This window comes from Sapajus apella, unplaced genomic scaffold, assembly GCF_009761245.1.
Source record: "Sapajus apella isolate SASKATOON/1434 unplaced genomic scaffold, GSC_monkey_1.0 scaffold78, whole genome shotgun sequence".
NCBI classification, from domain to species: domain Eukaryota; kingdom Metazoa; phylum Chordata; class Mammalia; order Primates; family Cebidae; genus Sapajus; species Sapajus apella.
The window spans coordinates 9,999,272-10,021,365 of record NW_022437018.1 but is presented as its reverse complement, the minus strand read 5'-3'; the positions used below and the strand labels follow the sequence as shown (position 1 = coordinate 10,021,365).

The 22,094-nt window shown below is 41.7% G+C and overlaps 1 protein-coding gene across 11 annotated transcripts in view; it reads right to left on the bottom strand.

Annotated features, from left to right (window-relative positions):
- Positions 1 to 22,094, bottom strand: part of MYPN (myopalladin) — a 129,165-nt gene that overhangs the window by 6,303 nt on the left and 100,768 nt on the right. For all 11 annotated transcript variants that reach the window (XM_032252613.1, XM_032252609.1, XM_032252606.1 and 8 more), the window contains 6 exons: positions 18,316 to 18,537; positions 12,624 to 12,773; positions 11,607 to 11,689; positions 9,117 to 9,243; positions 6,427 to 6,634; positions 3,808 to 3,973 (listed from right to left, as the gene is read on the bottom strand). In XM_032252613.1, the coding sequence (XP_032108504.1) occupies positions 3,808 to 3,973; positions 6,427 to 6,634; positions 9,117 to 9,243; positions 11,607 to 11,689; positions 12,624 to 12,773; positions 18,316 to 18,537 (956 nt within the window). The remainder of the gene's footprint in view (positions 1 to 3,807; positions 3,974 to 6,426; positions 6,635 to 9,116; positions 9,244 to 11,606; positions 11,690 to 12,623; positions 12,774 to 18,315; positions 18,538 to 22,094) is intronic.

Here is a 22,094-nt window from a genome sequence, read left to right as displayed (position 1 = left end):
CAAAAAAAAAAAAAAAAAAAAAAAAAAAATCCATTTCTCAACCACTGAAATGTAATGCAGCCAATTCAAGTGTGAGAAAAGTTCCCAGAAGATGTGCTCCATCTCAGTCTCAAAGGTCGAGTGGAAACTCACAGAGCGGGTGAGATGTGGCTGTTCCAGGTGGTGGAACAGCCTGCACAAAGGCGAGATGGTGTGGGAGGGAGCATGGCATGTTCCTTACAGCTGGGGGTGGTGTGCACATGGGCTCCTGGCAAGTGGGGGAACTGGAAAGAAGGCAGGGGAGGAGGTCACATGCACCATGGTAAAGGGATGGAAACCTTCCTCTCAGATGATGGGAAACTAATGATATATTTTTAGCAGGAGCTGATATAATCAACTTTTTTTTCTGAGATGGAGTCTCCCTCTGTGGCCCAGGTTGGAGTCTAGTGATGTGATCTCAGCTCATTGTAACCTCTGCCTCCTGTGTTCATGTGATTCTTCTGCCTTGGCTTCCCCTATAGCTGGGATTACAGGCACATACTACCATGCCCAGCTAATTTTTGTATTTTAAGTAAAGACGGGGTTTTGCCATGTTGGCCAGGCTGGTCTCGAACTCCTGACCTCAGGTGATTCACCCACCTTGGCCTCCCAAAGTGCTGGGATTACAGGCGTAAGCCACTGTGCCTGGCCAGTTTGCATTCTTAAAATATCATCCTCTGGCCAGACGCGGTGGCTCACACCTATAATCCCAGCACTTTGGGAGGCCGAGACGGGTGGATCACAAGGTCAAGTGAGGTGAGGTGAGGCAATAGCAGTGGAAATTCATGTATTTGTTCATAATTCCTTCATCTGACATAATATGCTACTAGGTGAAAGGCATTGGGTGTTGTAAGGAGTCGGGACAGTGAAAACAAAGAAGACGTGGTCCCTTCCCTCAAGATGCTCACAGTCAAGTTGTGGGAGAGGAGTGAGACCATCAACACTAACAATGGTGACGGTACACCGAGTGGGAGAGGAAGCAGGGGCACTGCTCTTCCTTAGAGAGATGATATTTGAGGTGAGTCTTGAGGGATCGCCAACATTAGGGAGGTGGGCTGGAGCGTGGGGGTAGAGGAGAAGGTGGAGAGAGTGCCCAAAGAAGGAATGTCATGAGCAGAGGTGTACAGGTGAGAGAAGGCAGGGACGTAAAAGCCGTAACTTCTTACAACAGTTATAATCACGGTGATATACAGGCAGTTCCTGACTTAGGATACTTGCATTCAGTATGCCTCCCAATTTATGATGGGGTTACATCCAGGTAAATGCGTCGTAAGTTGAGGAGCAGCTCTGTGTGTGTGTGTGTGTGTGTGTGTGTGTGCGTGCGTGCACGCTCGCGTTTATTTAGGACCATTCAGATGTTCCTAGGTGTGTGGTTTTCAGAAGCCAATCACTATGACTTTAAAGTATCAAAATATCCCCCCCCTTTTATTTTTTTGAGACTGGGTTTTGCTTGTCCCCATTCTAGAGAACAATGGCATGATCATGGCTCACTGCAGTCTTCAAATCCTGAGCTCAAGCAATCCTCCCTCCTCAGGCCTCCTGAGTAGCTGGGACTACAGGTGTGTGCCACCATGCCTAGCCAATTACATTTTTTTTTTTAAGAGATGGGGTCTCACTATGTTGCCCAGGCTAGTCTTGAACTACCGGTCTCAAGCTATCCTCCTACCTTGGCCTCCCAAAGTGTTGGGATTACAGGCATGAGCCACTGTGCCCAGCCAGAATGTCCTATGCTTACATTAAAATGACAGGCATCTTTTCACTAAAGGCTGGGAGAAGATGAATGGGCAGTGAGTGGGCAGTGGTCTCTGAATCTTAGGCCTTCCTCTCTGCAGCATCTCAGTCACTCCTCCTCCCTCCCCTGCCACTGCCTTCCCCAGGCAATGGTGACTAAACCGAGCAGGTCCTCAGAGTCCAGTGCTGAGCAATCACCCAGCCCCAGCAGTCAGCCTCCACTGGGAATGAGCTTTCCAGACATGTATTTTCATTTTGCCCAATAAAACCATATTTAAAATTGCAGACCCTCAGTTACTTAGTGTATCTAGTTTAATCTAGTTTAACATGTTGCATTGTTAGGTTGGAGCGTTAACCCAACACTATTCTCTGTTCTTGGTTAAGTTTTTTTTTTTTTAGACAGAGTTTCACTATGTCGCCAGGCTGGAGTACAGAGGCGCGATCTCGGCTCACTGCAACCTTCACCTTCTGGGTTAAAGCAATTCTTCTGCCTCAGCCTCCCGAGTAGCTGGAACTACCCAGCTTATTTTGTATTTTTAGTAGAGAAAGGGTTCCACCATGTTGGCAAGAATGGTCTGGATCTCTTGACCTCGTGATCTGTCCGCCTCGGCCTCCCAAAGCACTGGGATTACAGGTGTGAGCTACTGCGCCCAGCCTGTTCTTGGTTAAGTTTTACTGGAGAAAAATACACATACCCCCTACAGACCAGCCCCCAACATACGCACATATTTTAGATGACAAAATTCTTTAAAACCCAACAGCTACAACATCTTCTGGGGCAAATTCAGTTTACTGTGGAGAAATAATTCTCAGGAGAAAGTTTTGTACAGAAGCTACCTCTACTTACTTGTCGCCTTGTGGCAAACCAAAATAGCAAAGAAATGGCCATTTCCCTAAGTTGGTTAGGGAAAATTAAGCGAGATACCCAGTTTAAGAAACTGGGTCCTTAAGCTTACTTTAAGAACAATCACTTAGTGATGGATGGAAAAGATGTATAACTGCCTAGATGTTTTATTTTGTTATAGCTTTTTTACTTCAAAGAGCTTTTCTGGGTCCTAATATAATTGAAGACATGGGACAAAAAATTTGCAAAATATTCCATAAATTCCTTGTGCATTTTAAATTAAATTTTATTAACTACCCCTCTGCAACAGAATACATTTTTTATTTTTGAGATGGAGTCTCACTGTCACCCAGGCTGGAGTGTAGCCATGCAAACTTGGTTCACTGCAATCTCTGCTTCCCAGGTTCAAGCAATTCTCTCGCCTCAGCCTCTGAATAGCTGAGATTACAGGTGCATACCAACACGCCTGGCTAGTTTTTATATTGTTAGCAGAGATGGGGTTTCACCATGTTGGTCAGGCTGGTCTCGAACTCCTGACCTCAGGTGATCCACCTACCCTGGCGTCCCAAAGTGTTGGGATTATAGGTGTGAGCCACCACACCTGGCCAGGAATACGTTCTGTTTTTTTTTTAAAGACAGGGTTTCACCATGTTGATCAGGCTGGTCTTGAACTCCCAACCTCAGGTGATCCACCCGCCTGGGCCTCCAAAGGGCTTGGATTACAGGCGTGAGCCACCACGCCCGGCCCGGAATACATTCTTAATACACACAATAGTATTTTTTTTTTTTTTTTTGGGACGGAGTTTCGCTCTTGTTACCCAGGCTGGAGTGCAATGGCGCGATCTCGGCTCACCGCAACCTCCGCCTCCTGGGTTCAGGCAATTCTCCTGTCTCAGCCTCCTGAGTAGCTGGGATTACAGGCACGCGCTACCATGCCCAGCTAATTTTTTGTATTTTTTAGTAGAGACGGGGTTTCACCGTGTTGACCAGGATGGTCTCGGTCTCTTGACCTCGTGATCCACCCGCCTCGGCCTCCCAAAGTGCTGGGATTACAGGCTTGAGCCACCGCGCCCGGCACACACAATAGTATTGATGAAACTCAAATGCATTATGCTAAATGAAAGAAGCCAGACTCAAACAGAGCAGACTTATTTGGGTGGTGCGACAAGCCCCACTGAGAGTGGGAGTCCCTCTGGATGTGGTGGCTGCTGTACCTGATCCTCTCTCTGGTGAAAGGGATGGTTTCATTGTCTTTCTTCCAGTAGAACACAGGTGGGGGCATGCCTATCACGCGGCACTCCAGTCTCACGGGGTGGCCTTCGGGAACACCGCAGTTCTGTAGTTTCTCCAGGATCACAGGTGCTTTCTTCACCTCTTTGGCTGAGCAAGAGAAGAGTCATTCTTTTTCTTTCTCTTTTTGTGTTTTTTTTTTTTTTTTAGACGGGGCCTGGCTCTGTTACCCAGGCTGAAGTGCAGTGGCACCATCTCAGCTCACTGTAACCTCTGCCCACACCCCTCCCCGACCAGGTTCAAGTGATTCTCCCACCTGAGTCTCCCAGGTGGCTGGGACTACAGGCGTGCACCACCACACCTGGCTAATTTTTGTAATTTTAGTAGAGATGGGGTTTCACCCTGTTAGCCAGGCTGATTTCAAACTCCTGACCTCAGGTGATCCACCTGCCTTGGCCTCCCAAAGTGCTGGGATTACAGGCGTGAGCCACTGTGCCCGGCCGAGAAGGGTCATTCTTATTAAAATAGTAAGTACTTTGAGGTTCATGCCTCACACTCACCACAGTTCTGGAAGTTAGCAGAGTGGGCGTGCGCCCACCTTACCTCCTGGTCAGAGCACTCCTCATGCCTCTTAGTGAGGATCACTGCCTTGATAAAAGCTTCAGAAATGGTTTAAAAGACAAAAATAAATGGGGCAGCCATCTCTGCACATGCCATGGGAGGCAATACTTGAGGATCTGGGTAATACACAAGGGGTGCAAATGCTAGGAATGGTGGAATTAAAGGAGTTTCTTTTATATTTCGACAGTAGATTTTGAGAAACCATATATTCTATTTACTAAAACAGATTTTGGGGGGAGGAGTTTTATTTTGTAGAAGGCAATAATTTTTCCACAAAAATCTGACACCTACGGAATAATACTATTTTTAAAAAACACACACAAGACTGTGTTTCCCAAGGAGTATTTTAAAAATTTGGCCTGGAGAGATTTAGGTAAAGGTACCTCATATCTCAAGGTTCCAAAGTCAATGTTTTTTAGCAAAATCGTGGAATAAAGGTAAAAGCCTGGAATCAATCTATTCTTGCAGAATGAGATTTTCCTATTTTATTGGTGAGAAGAAATTAAAGTGAGAAAAGGAAAAAGATATACAGGGGAAACCGCCACTAGCCTGCAGAGAGGATTACCCTGCTGAAACCACCCCGATTTTCTCTTCTTTTCCTTCTTCTTCTTCTTTTTTTTTTTTTTTTTTGACACAGAGTCTTGCTCTGTCACCCAGGCTGATGTGTGCTACCACCCTTGGCTAATTTTTTTTTTTTTTTAGATGGAGTCTAACTCTGTCACCAGGCTGGAGTGCAGTGACACGATCTTGGCTCACTGCAACTTCCGTCTCCCAGGTTCAAGTGATTCTCCTGCCTCAGTCTCCCAAGCAGCTGGGACTACAGGCTTGCACCACCATGCCCAGCTAATTTTTGTATTTTTAATAGAGACAGGATTTCACCATGTTGGCCAGGATGGTCTTGAACTCTTGATCTCGTGATCTGCCCACCTCAGCCTCCCAAAGTGCTGGGATTACAGATGTGAGCCACTACGCCCGGCCTAATTTTTGTATTTTCAGTAGATGGGGTTTCACCATGTTGGCCAGGCTGGTTGCAAACTCCTAACCTCACGTGATCCGCCTGCCTCGGTCTCCCAAAGCCCTGGGATTACAGGTGTGAGCCACCGCGACTGCCACCCTGATTTTTTTACAGGGCTACACCGAGAGCAGGAGGAAGCCCAACACCAGAATTCCTGCATTCTGAAATTTATTTCTGGCTGGACTACTGCTCTGCAGGACTGGCACTTCCCAGGCGACAATGTCTTGTCCTTATCTGTAGGCATTATAGTGTTTTATTCTAAGAAGACAAGGTTTCATTTGTTTAGATACTGATTCAATATTTGTTGGACACCTTCCCTATTCCAGGCACTGACATACGCAGAAGAGAGACAGCACTGGAGATGTGAGGAGAACGAGCTCAGCATCTCTTCAGGGAGGCAAAGAATTAACAGTTACACAGAAGGCCCTACCTGCCCTATGAATCTCTCCTTTTCTGAGTGCTATGGAAACACGTTATGGCTGTGAGGCTGGGAAGGAGTAGCTGTGCCTGGTGGATTCACTGTACCTCGCGGTGACATTTCAGTTAGGCCTTACAGAATGAGTAGGAGGTTGCCAGGCAGAAAAGGACATTCAGGTAGAGAAATCATTGGTGCAAAGGCATGAAAGCTCAGATGGGAGCGGTGGGGGAAGAGCCTGGTATGTTCCAGGAATGATGGACTGCAGGGGAAATAACTGGAATTTAGTGGCAGCTAATTGCTTGACTGATTGATGATTACAATGACTCTCATTTATTTAATGGGTAATAGGCAATGGTACCATATTATGTTTTTGGATTACTGACATGTTTTTGAAAGTAATGTAGGAAATACTGCCCTTACCACAGTAAAGGGGAAACTGAGATTGGAGTTAGTAGGGCAAAGGATGAAGGCATTCTGGCAGAGGCTCTGTGTATTTGGGCAGTGACTTTGGAGGAAGTTATGTTTAGGGGTCCCAGCAGCAAACTTTACCTACTACAGAGAGTTCCAGACTAAAAGAGTTCTGCCCGGTTTTGTTGGTAGCAATGCACGTGTAGGTCCCTGCGTCGCGCTGCGTGAGTGGATTGATGAGCAGAGAATGGACTCCGGTCTCCCTGACCAGCATCTTGTGGGAGGCATCTGGTAGCACGGGTTGGCCATTGAGTAGCCACGTCAGCTCCGGAGGCGGTAAACCACTCACCTAAAATAAACAACAGGACAGCTGAGGCCAATGACTGATGACAGGCACATTTATTTGGTGGCTGAATTTTTTATCCTTGCTTGGCACCAAATAGTGAGAGAAAAATGGGGTGGCCAGAAACCTCTCTGTAGGGGCATTGAGAGAAAAGAGGGGTCTGAATAAACGGCTGCATGAATTTAACTGTATGGTACTTTGACCGCAGTTGAAGTCATGGTTAACCTATTTGATTATACTCTAGATTAGAATAAATAAGAATGAAAAAGCAAAATAGATAGATATAATGGGCCTGCAGCATCAATTTCAGAGATGATATACTGCTTACATACCTAATAGCCAAGAGAAAGGCCAGATATTTTCTTTTTCTAAAAAAAATAAAAATAAAAACAGGATGCATGTGCAGAACGTGCAGGCTTGTTACACAGGTATACGTGTGCCATGGTGGTTGGCTGCACCTATTGCCCCGTCCTCTAAGCTCCCTCTGCTCTCCCACGCTTCAACAGCCCGTGGTGTGTGATGTTCCCCTCTCTGTGTCCATGTGTTCTCAGTGTTCCACTCCCACTTATGAGTGAGAACATGCGGTGTTTGGTTTTCTGTTCCTGTGTGAGTTTGCTGAGGATAATAAAAGGCCAGATATTAAACCAGAGTTCTCAAACCTTGCTGCATGTTACAATCATGTGGGAGGTGTTTAAAAATCCTGGTGCCCTGCTGGGTGCGGTGGTCCACGCCTGTAATCCCAGCACTTTGGGAGGCTGAGGTGGGCAAATCACGAGGTCAGGAGATGGAGACCATCCTGGCCAACATGGTGAAACCCCATCTCTACTAATAATACACACACAAAAAAAATTAGCTGGGCATGGTGGTGCGTGCCTGTAGTCCCAGATACTCAGGAGGCTGAGGCAGAAGACTCTCTTGAACCCAGGAGGCGGAGGTTGCAGTGAGCTGAGATTGTGCTACTGCACTCCAGCCTGGCGACGGAGTGAGATTTGGTCTAAAAAAAAAAAAAATCCTGGTGCCCATTTACCGTGAATCAGAATCTCTGGGGATGGGACCCAGGCATGGGAATCTTTCAGAGTTTAGGGAGGGGGTGTAATAATCAACCCAAAAATTATTTAGTCAGCCACAGAGAGAAGAAGAACCACTGATGGAAGTGGACCCGTTATGAATGCTTAACCTCAAGCTTTCACGAATCTAAGTCTTTCATAGCATTCTGCATCTGTGGGGCAGAAAGGGTGATGTAAGCTTCTCTTCATACTGAGAGATATCCATGCTGTTCAACTAAAGCCCAGTCAAAAAATGAGAATGTAGAATAGCTAAAGGTAATGGAGGTTGATTAGTATGAGAAGCCAGCTTCTGTCCTCATACACTACCTTGGAGCCATATTTTCATGTCTATAAATTTTCAAAGGCCACATGTCACAACAATTCACTTCAAGGATGTGAAAATCACACCATATGGCTTTATAGTAATAAAGGTTTTCCAAACACCATATGAAAAGATTTGCATCTAAGTCTTCTACAGCATTCTAGAATTCTTAAAAGGCTTAGATGCAAATGTCTGAATTATAGTAGTCCTCCTTTTATCTAAAGTTTCAGTTACCCGAGGTCAACCACAGTCTGACAATATTAAATGGAAAATTTCAGAAATAAACAGTTTCTAAGTTTTCAACTGTACTTTGTTCCAAGTGGCATGATGAAATCTCATGCCGTCTTACTCCATCCTACCCAGGATATGAATCACCCATTCGTCCACCGTGTCCACACTGTCTATACTACCTGCCCATTAGTCACTTAGTAGCTATCTTGGTTATCAAATTAAAAAAATGGTATTGGGCTGGGCACGGTGGCTAACACCTGTGGGCACTTTGGGAGGCCGAGATGGGGGGATCATGAGGTCAGGAGTTTGAGACCAGCCTGACCAACATGATGAAACCCCGTCTCTACTAAAAATACAAAAATTAGGCATGGTGATGAGCGCCTGTAATCCCAGTTACTCGGGAGGCTGAAGAAGGAGAATCACTTGAACCCGGGAGGTGGAGGTTGCAGTGAGCCGAGATGGTGCCATTGCACTCCAGCCTGGGCAACAAGAGCAAGACTCTGTCTCAAAAAAAAAAAAAAGTATATATATGGCTCAGTACTACTTAAAGTTTCAGACATTCACTCCAAGGCTTGGAACGGGTGCTTCTCAGATAAGAGGTAACTACTGTGTATCACCTCTTTGGTTGTCTTCTAAAAATGCAATTAATATAATACCAATGTATTTTTTATTAATATATAAAGATTCAAAAATTGCATAAAATAATTTTGTCTGACATTAAATACTCCAAACAAGCCTTATGATAAAAAAAAAAGTGATCTCCCCCCCCTCCCCATCCCACTCTTCTAGGGGGAAAAAAAACCCCACAAAACAGATACAAACAAAAATGAATGTAAATGAATACAAAATATGAACAGATCTGGAACCAAGGATTGGTGCTGGAGTCTACCTTACAGTCCAGCCGACAGAGGCGCCCCTCGTGAGCTACCATATCTCCAGGAGCCTGCAGGAAATGTGGTCGGAAAAAGCGTTCCTGTAGGGGCTCTTTGTCTCTTTCTTGCACTCGGGACCTTCCCCTACAACAAGAAGCATGTTCAGGCATTAAACATAGAAATAAATTTACAAACTTATGATGATAGGCATTTAGGCATGGGCTACAGGACCTAGAGAGCAGATATATATTTTTTTTTTGATGGGGGAAAGGGGAGGCTGGACCATAAACAATAAATAATGGTGTGCAGCTGATGTGAAACACAAAGTGGTAAGTATCTCATACACTGTGGGATTGTCTTGTGAGATCCGCAATCAAATAAACAGGCTTAGCTTCTTTCTGTCGTTCTGGGTTAAGTAGGCTCAGCTCCCCTTGCTATGAGTTCGACCAGTTGTTCAAAAGTCATCAAAATAAACAAATAAATCAGTATTCAATCTGAACCTCAAAGGAGAGCCAAAAGAGAAGTCCTGTTTATTGCCCAGAGCAAGGCAGCTGCAATCCCTGTGCCTTTGAGTAATAAAATTTAACCCGGCTATAAATTATGGCAGACCATTAAAGATGACCATGAACTTAAACTGGATAAGACTGACCAACAGTAACAGCTGTTCTTAAAAAAGAACGGAGGAGGAGGAGGAGGAGGATGTGGAGGGAGAGGGGGCAGGGTGAGGTGGCTCAAGCCTGTAATCTTCGCACTTTGGGAGGCTGAAGCAGGTTGGTTGCTTGAGCTCAGGAGTTTCAGACCAGCTTGGGTAACATGGTGAAACCTCGTCTCTACAAAAATTACAAAAATTAGCCGGGCATGGTGGCACACACCTGTGGTCCCAGTTACTTGGGAGCCTGAGGTGGGAGGACCGCTTGAGCCCAGGAAATGGAGGTTACAGTGAAGCGAGATCACACCACTACATTCCAGTCTGGGTGACAGAATGAGACTCCATCTCAAAAAAAAAAAAAAGAAAAGAAAAAGAAATTATAGTTGCAATGGTGGTGAAATACCATATCTGAGACATAGGTCACTATTTTTGTTCCTTTGGTAAGTCACATTTAATTTCTCTGTGTCAGCAGCTAAGGAATGCTTTGCTAAGACTTTGTGGCATCATAAGATTTAAGTGGAAAGCCAGGCTCTTTCTTCTTAGTGTTTAGTAAAATCAGAGAGGAAGAAAACCAGTTGTTATATTGGAGACAACAACAAAAACATTCCATCAATATACATTCAATCATTAAAAGTTTCTGTTTTATCAAACAAAAGATGGTAACTTACTTCAACGGGTCAAATTTACATATTATGTATGCAGGTGCTACTGATGGTTACAAACTTTGAACCATTAAGAGTGCCAGGTTGGGAGTGGTGGCTCATGCCTGCAATCCCAGCACTTTGGGAGGCCAAGGCTGGAGAATTGCTTGAGGCCAGGAGCATGAGACAAACCCAGGCAACATAACGAGACACCTGTCTCTACACACACACACAGAAAAACTGAGCCCACATGGTGACATGTGGCTGTAGTCTCAGCTAATTGAGAGGCTGAGATGGGAGGATGGCTTGAGCCCATGAGTTTGAGGTTTCAGAGAGCTACGATTGCACCATTGCACTCCAGCCTGGGCAACAAAGTGAGACCTGTCTCTTAAACAAAAAAACAAACTTAAAAAAAAAAAAACAACCCAACCCAGAGACTAGTGCTTGTTAAACTTTACTAGGCTTGTGAATCACCTGGGAATTCTGTTAAAATGCAGATTGAGTCAGTAGATCCTGGCTGGGGCCTGAGATTCTGCATTTCCAACCAACTCCCAGGTGATGCTGATGCTGCAAGTGAAGGACTACCTTTAATTAAGAATGCATGGATCCCGTACTTTGGTGCTCATGATGGTGAGCAGGTGCCTGGAAAGGGCCTAGAGAAGGAGAGTTCTTCTTTAACATTAATGTTAATTCTTCATTAACATTCATAGAACTCTCCACTTTAAATACACAAAATATACACTCTTATCAGTACTACATCACACGTATTTACAGGTTTAAATGAAATATTGGTTGGCTGCTTGTTAATTATTTTCTTCCCTCTTTTTTTTTATGTCTCTATTATTAAACATAATTACAGGCATACCCATTTTTAGACTGCATTTTAGCCTGGGCAATAAAGCAACACCCCTGTTCTCTCTCCCTCTTCCTCTTCCTCTTTCTTCCTTTCCTTTATTCTTTTTTTTTTATTTTCTTTTTCTTTCTCTCTTTCTTCCTCTAAAAAAAAAAAAAAACTTTTGCTCTATAAAAGACTATTTTTAAATTAAAAAAATTGTTTTTTGAGTTGGAGTTTTGCTCTTGTTGCCCAGGTTGGGATGCAATGGTGCGATCTTGACTCACTGCAACCTCTGCCTCCCAGGTTCAAGAGATTCTTCTGCTCAGCCTGCCAAAAAAAAATAAATAAATAAAGAGAGAAGGAGAATTCTTATTGCCTTTACCTATGAGACTGACCCGCAGAGGTTAGTCGACTACGAATGGGCAAACTTTGTACCATCAAGTGGCCAGAACAGCTGATTCTCCCCTAACAAACAGAAAACGAACAAGATTAAAATAAGAATCCCACATTTTTTTCAATTTACATAAAATTTTCTGGACAAGAACATCATGAAATTTTGGCTATTATGAGTTTTTCTTTGGGGGAGAGGAATAAAAACAATAAAATATGATTTCTGAAATCACTGTTAATATTCCAGGGGAGAGGTTTTTAAGAGTACAGTGATGACTTTCATTTTTAAACTGAGATATGAACAGCACAAAGGTAAAAAGAAATTTGAATTTTTGTGTACTTAACATTGTTCGCAGTTATAATTCAGAAAGCATGGCCAAATATTTTCATATGATTTTCAACAAAGATTCTTCAAAACTAACATTTCAATAGGAAAAGATGTTATAGTTCTGTACTTCCTATTCAAATAGTAATTGAAAATGCTTATTCTGCTACATCTTTTAGGGAAGTTTTAAGATTTGGCTTCATTCAGAAAAGGAAAGTAGAAGATTACGGCTTTCCAAGTTTTAAAAAACAAAACAATCCAAAAAAGTGGACATTATGAGTTTGAGGGACATTCACAAACCTTTGCAAAGTAATTTGCCTATTCACTAAAGAACAAAAATGACATTTCATTCCTGATAGAATGATTGAGATAATGATATATCGACTCTTCAAGAGAATCACTGAGTTGAGAAACACAAGATTTAGTTCAGTAAGTCTGCAAGGTATACATAGGGAAGATATAGTACTAATGCCCCTTGATAAAGGCTGAAGAATTGAGTGACCCATCAGTGGCTAACTGGTCTTTTAAGTTGTGTGGCTGTACCCTAGTTACACACAATCACAATGCTTCTCATTCATTTTCCTCAGAAATCCTTAGTAACTCGCACTTCTCAGGTCTCATTCACAATGACATCAACCGCTCCTTCCTCAGAGTGCAGCACAGCGCAGAACCCTGCGTCTCCACCTGGGGGTTGGCTGCCATGATGGTGTAGTTGCCATCGTCATCGCTGGTGGTGGATTCAATGTGCAGACAACATGTCCCATCTCCTTCTCGTCTCATTTTGCAGTGCTCATTTCTCTTGGAAATCTGCTTCCCATCTTTGAACCAGTAAACCTGAAATGAAAAATTATCAAGACGTATACTGTTTTGTTTATCTTTAGAGGTGAATGAACTAGGTTCTGGGTTGAGGTAAGGGCTGACTGCCGTCTTTTAAGTGATCCATCCTTTATGAAACACTTGAAAAAAAAGTTAGAAAACATATCAAAAATGACTGTATAGTATGCCCCTCTACTTGTACCTATATAATAGTATTTAATATGAAATATTATATTATTTAAGTCAAGAATCCAATACAATTTCGGAGTAAGATGAAGCTTTTGACTATTTTTCTTGTACTTCACTTCATACTTAGTTAAAAAAAGCCACCCTAAGGACCAGACATGTCTTCAGAAGCCAAATAAGAAAACCAGGAGACTGGATCTTTTCTCATTACCTTATTTACAAGCTCAAGTCTCCTGCAGTTGCAGATCTCAGCACTTAGAATAAGTCACTTTGCTTGAGTTTGTTACACTAAATGGAATGAGGCTAGGATTAACTTGCTAAATTTCTCACCTAGCCAAAATGTAAATATCTGTGTGTGTGTATGTGTGTATTTATATGTTTTCACACATGCACATCTATCTACATATCTCATGTTAAGTTCTGTATGTGTGAAGGAGATCTCTCAAAAGACAGAGGAGATAAAGTACCAGTCACAGCTGTCCTCTTCTACTTTTCCTGGTTACCTAACCATACATGATAACACTATGCTGATGTTTATGAAAGCAGAGCGGAGAGATCTTCTGCCACAAACCATGCTGGGTGTAAATCCTTCTCTCATCTGACTGCCAAAAAATCTGGTGACTCGTGATTTTTCAGCATCCAGTGATAACGATATGACATTTCCAGCATTTACCAACCTAATAGTAATGATACAAATATAATTTACTTTGTATAAGAACAGGTACCCTGTGGATACTAAATAGATATTAAGTAGACAGAAAAATATCAGTTTGGTGAGTTTGATGGCTATGAGAATCAACAGCCCAAAATATAGTATCATGATTAAGACATTTATTTTAAACTTTTATTAAAATTTGAACTTATCCATAAGTCTGATTTCTTTTTAGCCTATTTAATGATCCCATTCCTGATGTGTGTTTTTTTTTTTTTAAGTGAAATTATCTGGGCTTTTCTATTTTCTGATACGAGTTTTCATTCCCTCTGTAGATACTTCACTAGAGTCTAACAAGACTTTCTTACTAAGAAAGAAATTTATAGCAATAAATACCTATATTAAAAAACCTTAGAAAGACTTCAAATAAATTAGCTAAAGAGGCATCTCAAGGAACAAAGCAAGAACAAACCAAATCCAAAATTAGTGGAAAGAAAGAAATAATAAACACAGAGCAGAAATCAATAAAATTAAGACTGAAAAAAAAAAACACAAAAGACCAAAAATGCAAGAGATGAAAGTTGTTTTTTTGAAAAGACAAACAGAATTGACAAACCTTTAGCTAGACTAAGAAAGAAGAGAGAAGACCCAAATAAATAAAATCAGGGATGAAAAAGGAAACAATAAAATTGATACCACAGAAATACAAAGGATCACTAGAGACTATTATCAACAACTATAAGCCAGCAATTGGAAAGCCTGGAAGAAATTGGCAAATTCCTGGACACATACAACCTACCAAGACTAAACTATAAAGAAATAATAGAAAACCTGAACAGACCACACCAATAATGAGTGATGAGATTGAAGCAGCAATAAAAAAATTCTCCCATCCAAGAAAAGCCCAGGGCCTGATGGATTCACTGTTGAATTCTACCAAACATTTAAAGAAGAACTAATATCAATTCTAGTCAAACGATTTCAGAAAAATTAGAGAAGGGAATACTTCCAAACTAATTCTACAAGGCCAGCATTAACCTGATACCCAAGCCAGTCAAAGACCCAACAACAACAACAACAACAAGACTACAGGGGAATATTCCTGATAAACATAGGTACAAAAAATCCTCAACAAAATACTGGCAAACTGAATTCAACAACACATTGGAAAGATTATTCATCATGATCCAGCGGGATTCATCTCAGCTCTGCAAGGGTGATTCGACATAGGCAAGTCAATAAACATGGCACATCACATCAACAGAATCAAGGACAAAAACCATATGATCATTTCAATAGACACTGAAAAAGCACTCAATAAAATTCAATACCCCTTTATGATAAAAACCCTCAACAAATAGAGTGTAGAAGTAACATAACACAATAAAGGCCATATATGACAAACCCAGAGCTAATATTGTACTGAACAGGGAAATACTGAAAGCCTTTACACTGAGATCAGGAACAAGACAAAGATGCCCACTTTCACCACTTTTATCCAGTATGGCCCTAGAAGTCCTGGCCAGACTAATTAGGCAAGAGAAAGAAATAAAGGGTATTCAAATTGCAAAGGAAGAAGTAAAATTATTCTTGCTTGCAGATGACATGATGTTATACTTTAGAAAAACCTAGACTCTATCAAAAACCTCTCAGGGTAAACAAATTTAGTAAAGTTGAGATACAAAATCAACATAATAAAATCAGTAGCGTTTCTATACACTAACAGGAATCAATCTGAAAAACAAATCAAGAAAGCAATCCCATTTACAATACCAACAAAAATAAATAAACAAAATGCCTACGAATAAATTTAACCAAAGAAGTTAAAGATCTCCACAAGGAAAACTACAAAACACTGAAAGAAATAGAAGAGGGCACGCACACACAAATGGAAAGATGGCCCCTGTTCACGGATTGGAAGAATTAATATTGTTAAAATGTCTATGCTACTCAATGTGATCTACAGATTCAATGCAATCCCTATCAAAATACCAATGACGTCCTTTGAAGAAATAGAAAAAACAGGCCAGGCGTGGTGGCTCGCACCTGTATTCCCAACACTTTGGGAGGTTGAGGCAGGTGGATCACTTGAGGCCAGGAGTTTGAGACCAGCCTGGCCAACATGGAGAAATCTCATCTTTACTAAAGAGACAAAAATTAACCAGGTATAGTGGCACACAGCTGTCATGCCAGCTACTCAGGAGTCTGAGGCAGGAGAATTGCTTGTACCCAGGAGATGGAGGTTGCAGCAAGCAGAGATCTCACCACTGCACTCCAGCCTGGGTGATACAGCGAGACCCTGTCTCAAAAAAAAAAAAAAAAGAAAAGAAATATGAAAAACAATTCTAAAATTCATATGGAATCACAAAATACCACAAATAGCCAAAGCAATCCCGAGCAAAAAGAACAAGGCTGGAGGCATCATGATATCTGATTTAAAATTATAATATAAAGCTATAGTAACCAAAACACCATGGTACTGGCATAAAAACAGACACATAGACCAATGGAACAGAATAGAGAACCCAGAAATAAATCCATGTATTTACAGCCAACTAATTTTTGACAAAGGCACCAAGAACATACATTGAGACCGGGCGCGGTGGCTCACGCCTGTAATCCCAGCACTTTGGGAGGTCGAGGCGGGCGGATCACGAGGTCAAGAGATCGAGACCATTCTCGCCATGATGAAACCCCGTCTCTACTAAAAATACAAAAATTAGCCTGGTGTGGTGGCACACGCCTGTAGTCCCAGCTACTCGGGAGGCTGAGGCGGAAGAATCCCTTGAACCCAGGAGGCGGAGGTTGCAGTGAGCCCAGATTGCGCCACTGCACTCCAGCCTGGGTGACAGCAAGACTCCGTCCCCCACAAAAAAAAAAAAAAAAAAAAAAAAAAAGGAACATACATTGAGGGAAAGGACAGTCTCTTCAATAAATGGTGCCAGGAAAACTGAATACCCATATGGAAAAGAATGAAACTTGATCTTCACCTTTCACTAGATAAAATAGCCACTCTAAATATATTAAAGACTTAAATGCCAGGCCTGAAGCTATGAAACTACTTGAAGAAAACAGCGGGGAAACACTACAGGACACTGGTCTGGGCAAATTTTTTTTTGAGTAAGACCTTAAAAGCACAGGCAGCAAAGGCAAACATAGACAAATGGGATCACAGCAAGTAAAAAGCTTCTGCACAGCAAAGGAAACAATTAACAAAGTGAAGAGACAACCTACAGATTGGGAGAACACATTTGTAAAGTATCTGCCTGACAAGGGATTACTAACCAGAATATATAAGGAACCCAAACAACTCAATAGCAAAAATCAAGGACTCTGTTAAAAATGGGCAAAAGACCTGAATAGACATTTCTCAAAAGAACAAACACATACAAATGGCCAATAAGTATATGGAAAAATGTTCAACATTACTAATCATCAGGAAAATGCAAATCAAACCCCAAGAAATATCATCTCATTAGAGTTAGAATGGCTATTCCCAAAAAGACAAAAAATAACAAATGCTGGCATAATGTGGAGAAAGGGGAACCCTCACACACCGTTAGTGGAAATGTAAAGTAGTGCAGCTGTTATGGAAAACGGTATGGAGAGTCTTCAAAAAACTAAAAAGAGCCTGCTGTGGCGGCTCACACCTGTAATCCCAACACTTTGGGAGGCTGATGTGGGCGAATTACCTGAGGTCAGGAGTTCGAGACAAACCTGGCCAACGTGGTGAAACCCTGTCTCTACTGAAAATACAAAAATTAGCCCAGTGTGTAATCCCAGCTACTCAGGAGGCTGAGGCAGAATTTCTTGAACCCAGGAAGCAGAGGTTGAAGTGAGCCAAGATCATACCACTGCATTCCAGCCTGGGCAACAGAGTGACGCTTTGTTTCAAAAAAACAAAAAACCAAAACTAAAAATAGAACTACCATATGATACACCAATCTCACTGCTGGATATATATCCAAAAAAAAAAAAAAAACCTGAAATCAGTATGTTGAAGAGATATCTGCACTCCTGTGTTTATTCCAGCACTATTCACAATAGCCAAGTTACAGAATCAACCTATGTGTCCATCAATGGATGAATACATAAAGCAAATGCGGTATCTATACACAATGGAATATTATTCAGCTATAAAAAAGAATGAATGAAATCCCACCATTGGCAGCAACATGGATGTAACTTGAGGTCATTATGTTAAGTGAAGGAAGCTAGACATAGTAAGACACATACTGCATGTTCTGACTTATATGTGGGAGCTAAAGGAAATGATCTCATGAAGGCAGTAAGTAGAATGGTGGTTACCATAGGCTGGGAAGGGTAGATGGGAGAGGAGAGTGAAGAGAGGTTGGTTAATGGGTACAAACATACAGTTAGATAGAAGAAATAAGTTCTAGTATTTGATAGTAGAGTGAAAAAATTATAGCTAATAATAACTTGTATATTTCAAAATAGTTAGAAAAGAAAAACTGTAATGCCCCCAATTCCCAAAAACATAAATGTTTGAGTGATGGATATCCCAGTTATCATGATTTGATTATTACACAATGTATACATGTATCAAAATATCACATATACTCTAAAATATGTACAATTATATCAATAACAAATACAAAAAAGAAGAAAAAACAATGTGTATATTTCAAAAAGACCATCTTGAAGGCACTGTCTATAGTTCCATGCTGTTAGTTGGCCAACTGGCTTGTCATCTTCCCCTACCTTTGGAACAGGTATCCCTACAATTTTGCAGGTGAATGTGACTGGAGAGCCTTCTGTGACCCGGAAGTGCTTGAGTCTCTTGTCAAAGACGGGAGCAATACACTTGCCCGTGGGGATCTCATCATGTTGAATTTCATCATCTGATTCATCAACAGGAGTACGTTCCAAGCGAAACTCGATTTCATTCATCAGCCTCTGCTCAAAGCTTGAAATTTTGTACTCCTGTCAAAATGACAAACGTGTTTCAATTTCCATACGGCAAGGAAGAACATGTCCATCAGTACAATTGAGGAAGCAACTTTTTAAGATTCAGGTGTTAGATGTACACCATGAAACCCAAATAAACCAGGTAAGTTCCATATCCAGTTTCTCAGCATGGAGCACTAAAGGAAACTTCAGTGTGTCTCCTATAATCCCACATGGCCTTAGTGCATCCTGATTTTCCACCTGACATGCAGCCCCAGTAGAATTCTGTAGGAAATGGAAAGTCGATGGAATATAATTTTCTGAGTACTATTAGTGTTTCTTTCAACATGCAGAACTCTCCATGGAGTTATTTTGGCAAAGCTATTCTGAACTGCATTCTGATACGAGCCTGCATCACCAACTTTCTGGCTCTACTGGATTTTTCCATCTTCACAATTGCAGAAAACCTGTCTTGAAAAATATTTCTCTATTGTAACAATACAAGATGCTAGGAAAAAAAAAAAAAAAAAAGAGGCCAGGTGTGGTGGCTCATGCCTGTAATCCTAGCACTTTGGGAGGCCGAGGTTGGGTGGATCACCTGAGGCCAGGAGTTCGAGACCAGCCTGGCCAACATGGCAAAACTCTGTCTCTACTAAAAATACAAAAATTAGCTGAGTGTAGTGGTGCACACCTATAAGCCCAGCTATTGGGGTGGCTGAGGCATGAGAATTGCTTGAACCCAGGAGGCAGAGGTTGCACTGAGCTGAGATCACGCCACTGTATTCCAGCCTGGGCAACAGAGCAAAACTCTGTGTCAAATCACCTCCCCAAAGCAGCCTCCCGAGATCCCTTCATCTAATGTAACTCCCCATTCTAATTCTCTACATAGCACTGGTTACGATCTAGTATTTTTCTTGTTTGTTTATTGATTGAATGATTGCATCTCCAAGTGTTAGAATGTTACCTCCACAACAACAAGGATCTTGTTTGTCTTCCTTCTCCCTATATTGACAGCACCTAGAAGAGTGTCTGCGCCATGGCAGGTGAGCGCTCAATAAGTATCTGAAGAATGAGTGAATACATGAATGAAATAGAGGGAATCACTTGTTCTGACATCGCAACGTCTTTGAGGAATCTGGAGCCATGTGCTTGGGGTGAGACTGAGATCTTTGGTTAAACTTGTGACTCTAGTTAACCCTAATTTTATAATTTAGGGAGCTCTGTGGAGATGGTACTGGGATGCTCCTGAAATGGAATTTGGAAGCACACGACTGATATGCACCTGACCCTAGTCAGTGGCAGAGTAACTGAGCTCAGGATTCATGCATTCTCAAGCTAAATCACGTTAGTCATGTCCTCTAATTACTGTTGTCTTATACATTCAGTACGATCATCTGAATTCGGATAGAATTTTAATTTTGGAAATACAGAAACCAAGTGTTTCTTGATTTTAATTTCTTGAGACTAATTTTAAATCTGCCCCTCTCTGCTTCATCTCAAACTGGATAAAAAAAAGTAAGTACTCAGCTCTTATAGGTTGGAATAAGTGACTAATTTCCAGTAAAGTTTATTAATTTTTAATCAGATCATTCAAGTCAGTTAATGTAAAATATTTTTACTGGATTCTGAAACCAGATGTAGTTGAAATGTATTAACATTATTTTCTACATTACAGGAATATTTTTGAGAAAAGTTAAAGCTTCCACGATTCACCTATTAGGTGGAACTATGTAAAACTGACTTTTTTTTTTAAAATGAGATGGAGTCTCGCTTTGTCAACAGGCTGGCGTACAGTGGTATGATCTTGGCTCATTGCTACACCTCCCGAATTCAAGCGTGCCACCGTGCCCAGCTAACTTTTGTATTTTTAGTAGAGACGGAGTTTCACCATGTTGGTCAGGATGGTCTTGATCTCTGGACCTTATGATCTGCCTGCCTCGGCCTCCCAGAGTACTGAGATTATAGGCGTGAGCTACCACACCCAGCCAAAACTGACATTTATGTGTGGGGGTGTGTGTGTGTGTGTGTGTGTGTGTGTGTGTATAACAAAGTGTAGGTGATTCAACCTAATTTTTTACAATCAATATATTTTCAATAAATATATGAAATGGTTTCAAAGTTTGAAGTATTTTCTAGGCTTGCCAGTTTAAAATTACATCAGGAATTTTTTTCTTTGTTGGATTGTATTCATGATTCTAAATTGATATTACTTTTTAACAAATTTGGGTTTATTTAGTATTTATATAGTAAATAGTATAATATATAAATAGTATATATGCATGTATACATATATATGCATATATACTATTTATATATGTAATAATAGTAAATCATGTGTGTATATATATGTATATACATACATACACTATTAGTAACCAGGTAGTGAGGATACACTTGTAACTAGATTGTAATCTGAAGTTTCTACTGAGGCACCAAGATGGGCTAGATATCAGAAAACAAGTGCCTTTTGAGACACACTATCTTTCAGAAATTTCAAAGCAGGTTGCTTCAGGACAGCTTAGATTATTTCAACCTTTCACCTTCATCACAGGCACAAGAGTCAGGTGGGAGAAGATCCAGCAAGAGGACTTTGGAGAGGGCTGTTAATGTCTGTGAGATGCCTACCTCCACCCCTAACCCTGGGTGCCTTTTTCCCCTCAAGTTTAGCAAGGGAGATTAAATGGATCCACTTGGAAAGCTGGCTATGCCTCCTATAGTTAACAGAACATAGGGGTTTGCTGTCTGCTTCCTAACTGAGAAACCTAAAGAGTGAGGAGCAAGCTGGCTGTTTGCTGATGGGCCAGAGGAAGGCTGCCTTGAGCAGCCTACAGGCCTACAATGTGTCAGGGCAGAGGGCATGCCATGGTTCCCATTATGCACCTGTAGGGCACAGACAAGACAAAGCCAATGTGGAATCAGCTTAGGGCACTTCAGGATCAGGAAAGGAAGGAATCAGGAGCAGAAGTTAGGCCAGGCATGGTGGCTCAGGCCTCTAATCGCAGTATTTTGGGAGGCTGAGGTGGGTGGATCACTTGAGGTCAGGAGTTTGAGACCAGCCTGGCCAACATGGTGAAAGCCTGTCTCTACTAAAAATGCAAAAATTAACAGGGCATGGTGGTGGTTGCCTGTAAGCCCAGCTATTTGGGAGGCTGAGGCAGAAGAATCACTTGTACCCAGGAGGCGGAGGTTGCAGTGAGCCAAGATCACGCCACTGCACTCCAGACTGGGCTACAGAGAGAGACTCCATCTCAGAAAAAAAGAAAAAGACAAGAAAAGAACACAGAAGTTCGTGAAATGGGGGAGAAGGGAGCAAAAAAGAGAGAAGCTGCCCATACTTCCCTTTCTGGCTTTAGGTCTGCCACTTGTAGTAGTTCTTGGTATGAGGGATGGAGAAGGGGGTGTTTGTATGTGGGGTCTTATTTTTGAATGAGGATCAAACTATTGTTTACTACAAGGACTGGAAGTTGTTATATATTACTGAATCAAGATTGTATTTTGCAGCAGAGTGGCCATAGAAGGTCGTAGAAACTTGGCTGGGCACAGTGGCTCATACCTGTAATCCCAGTACTTTGGGAGGCTGAGGCAGGTGGATC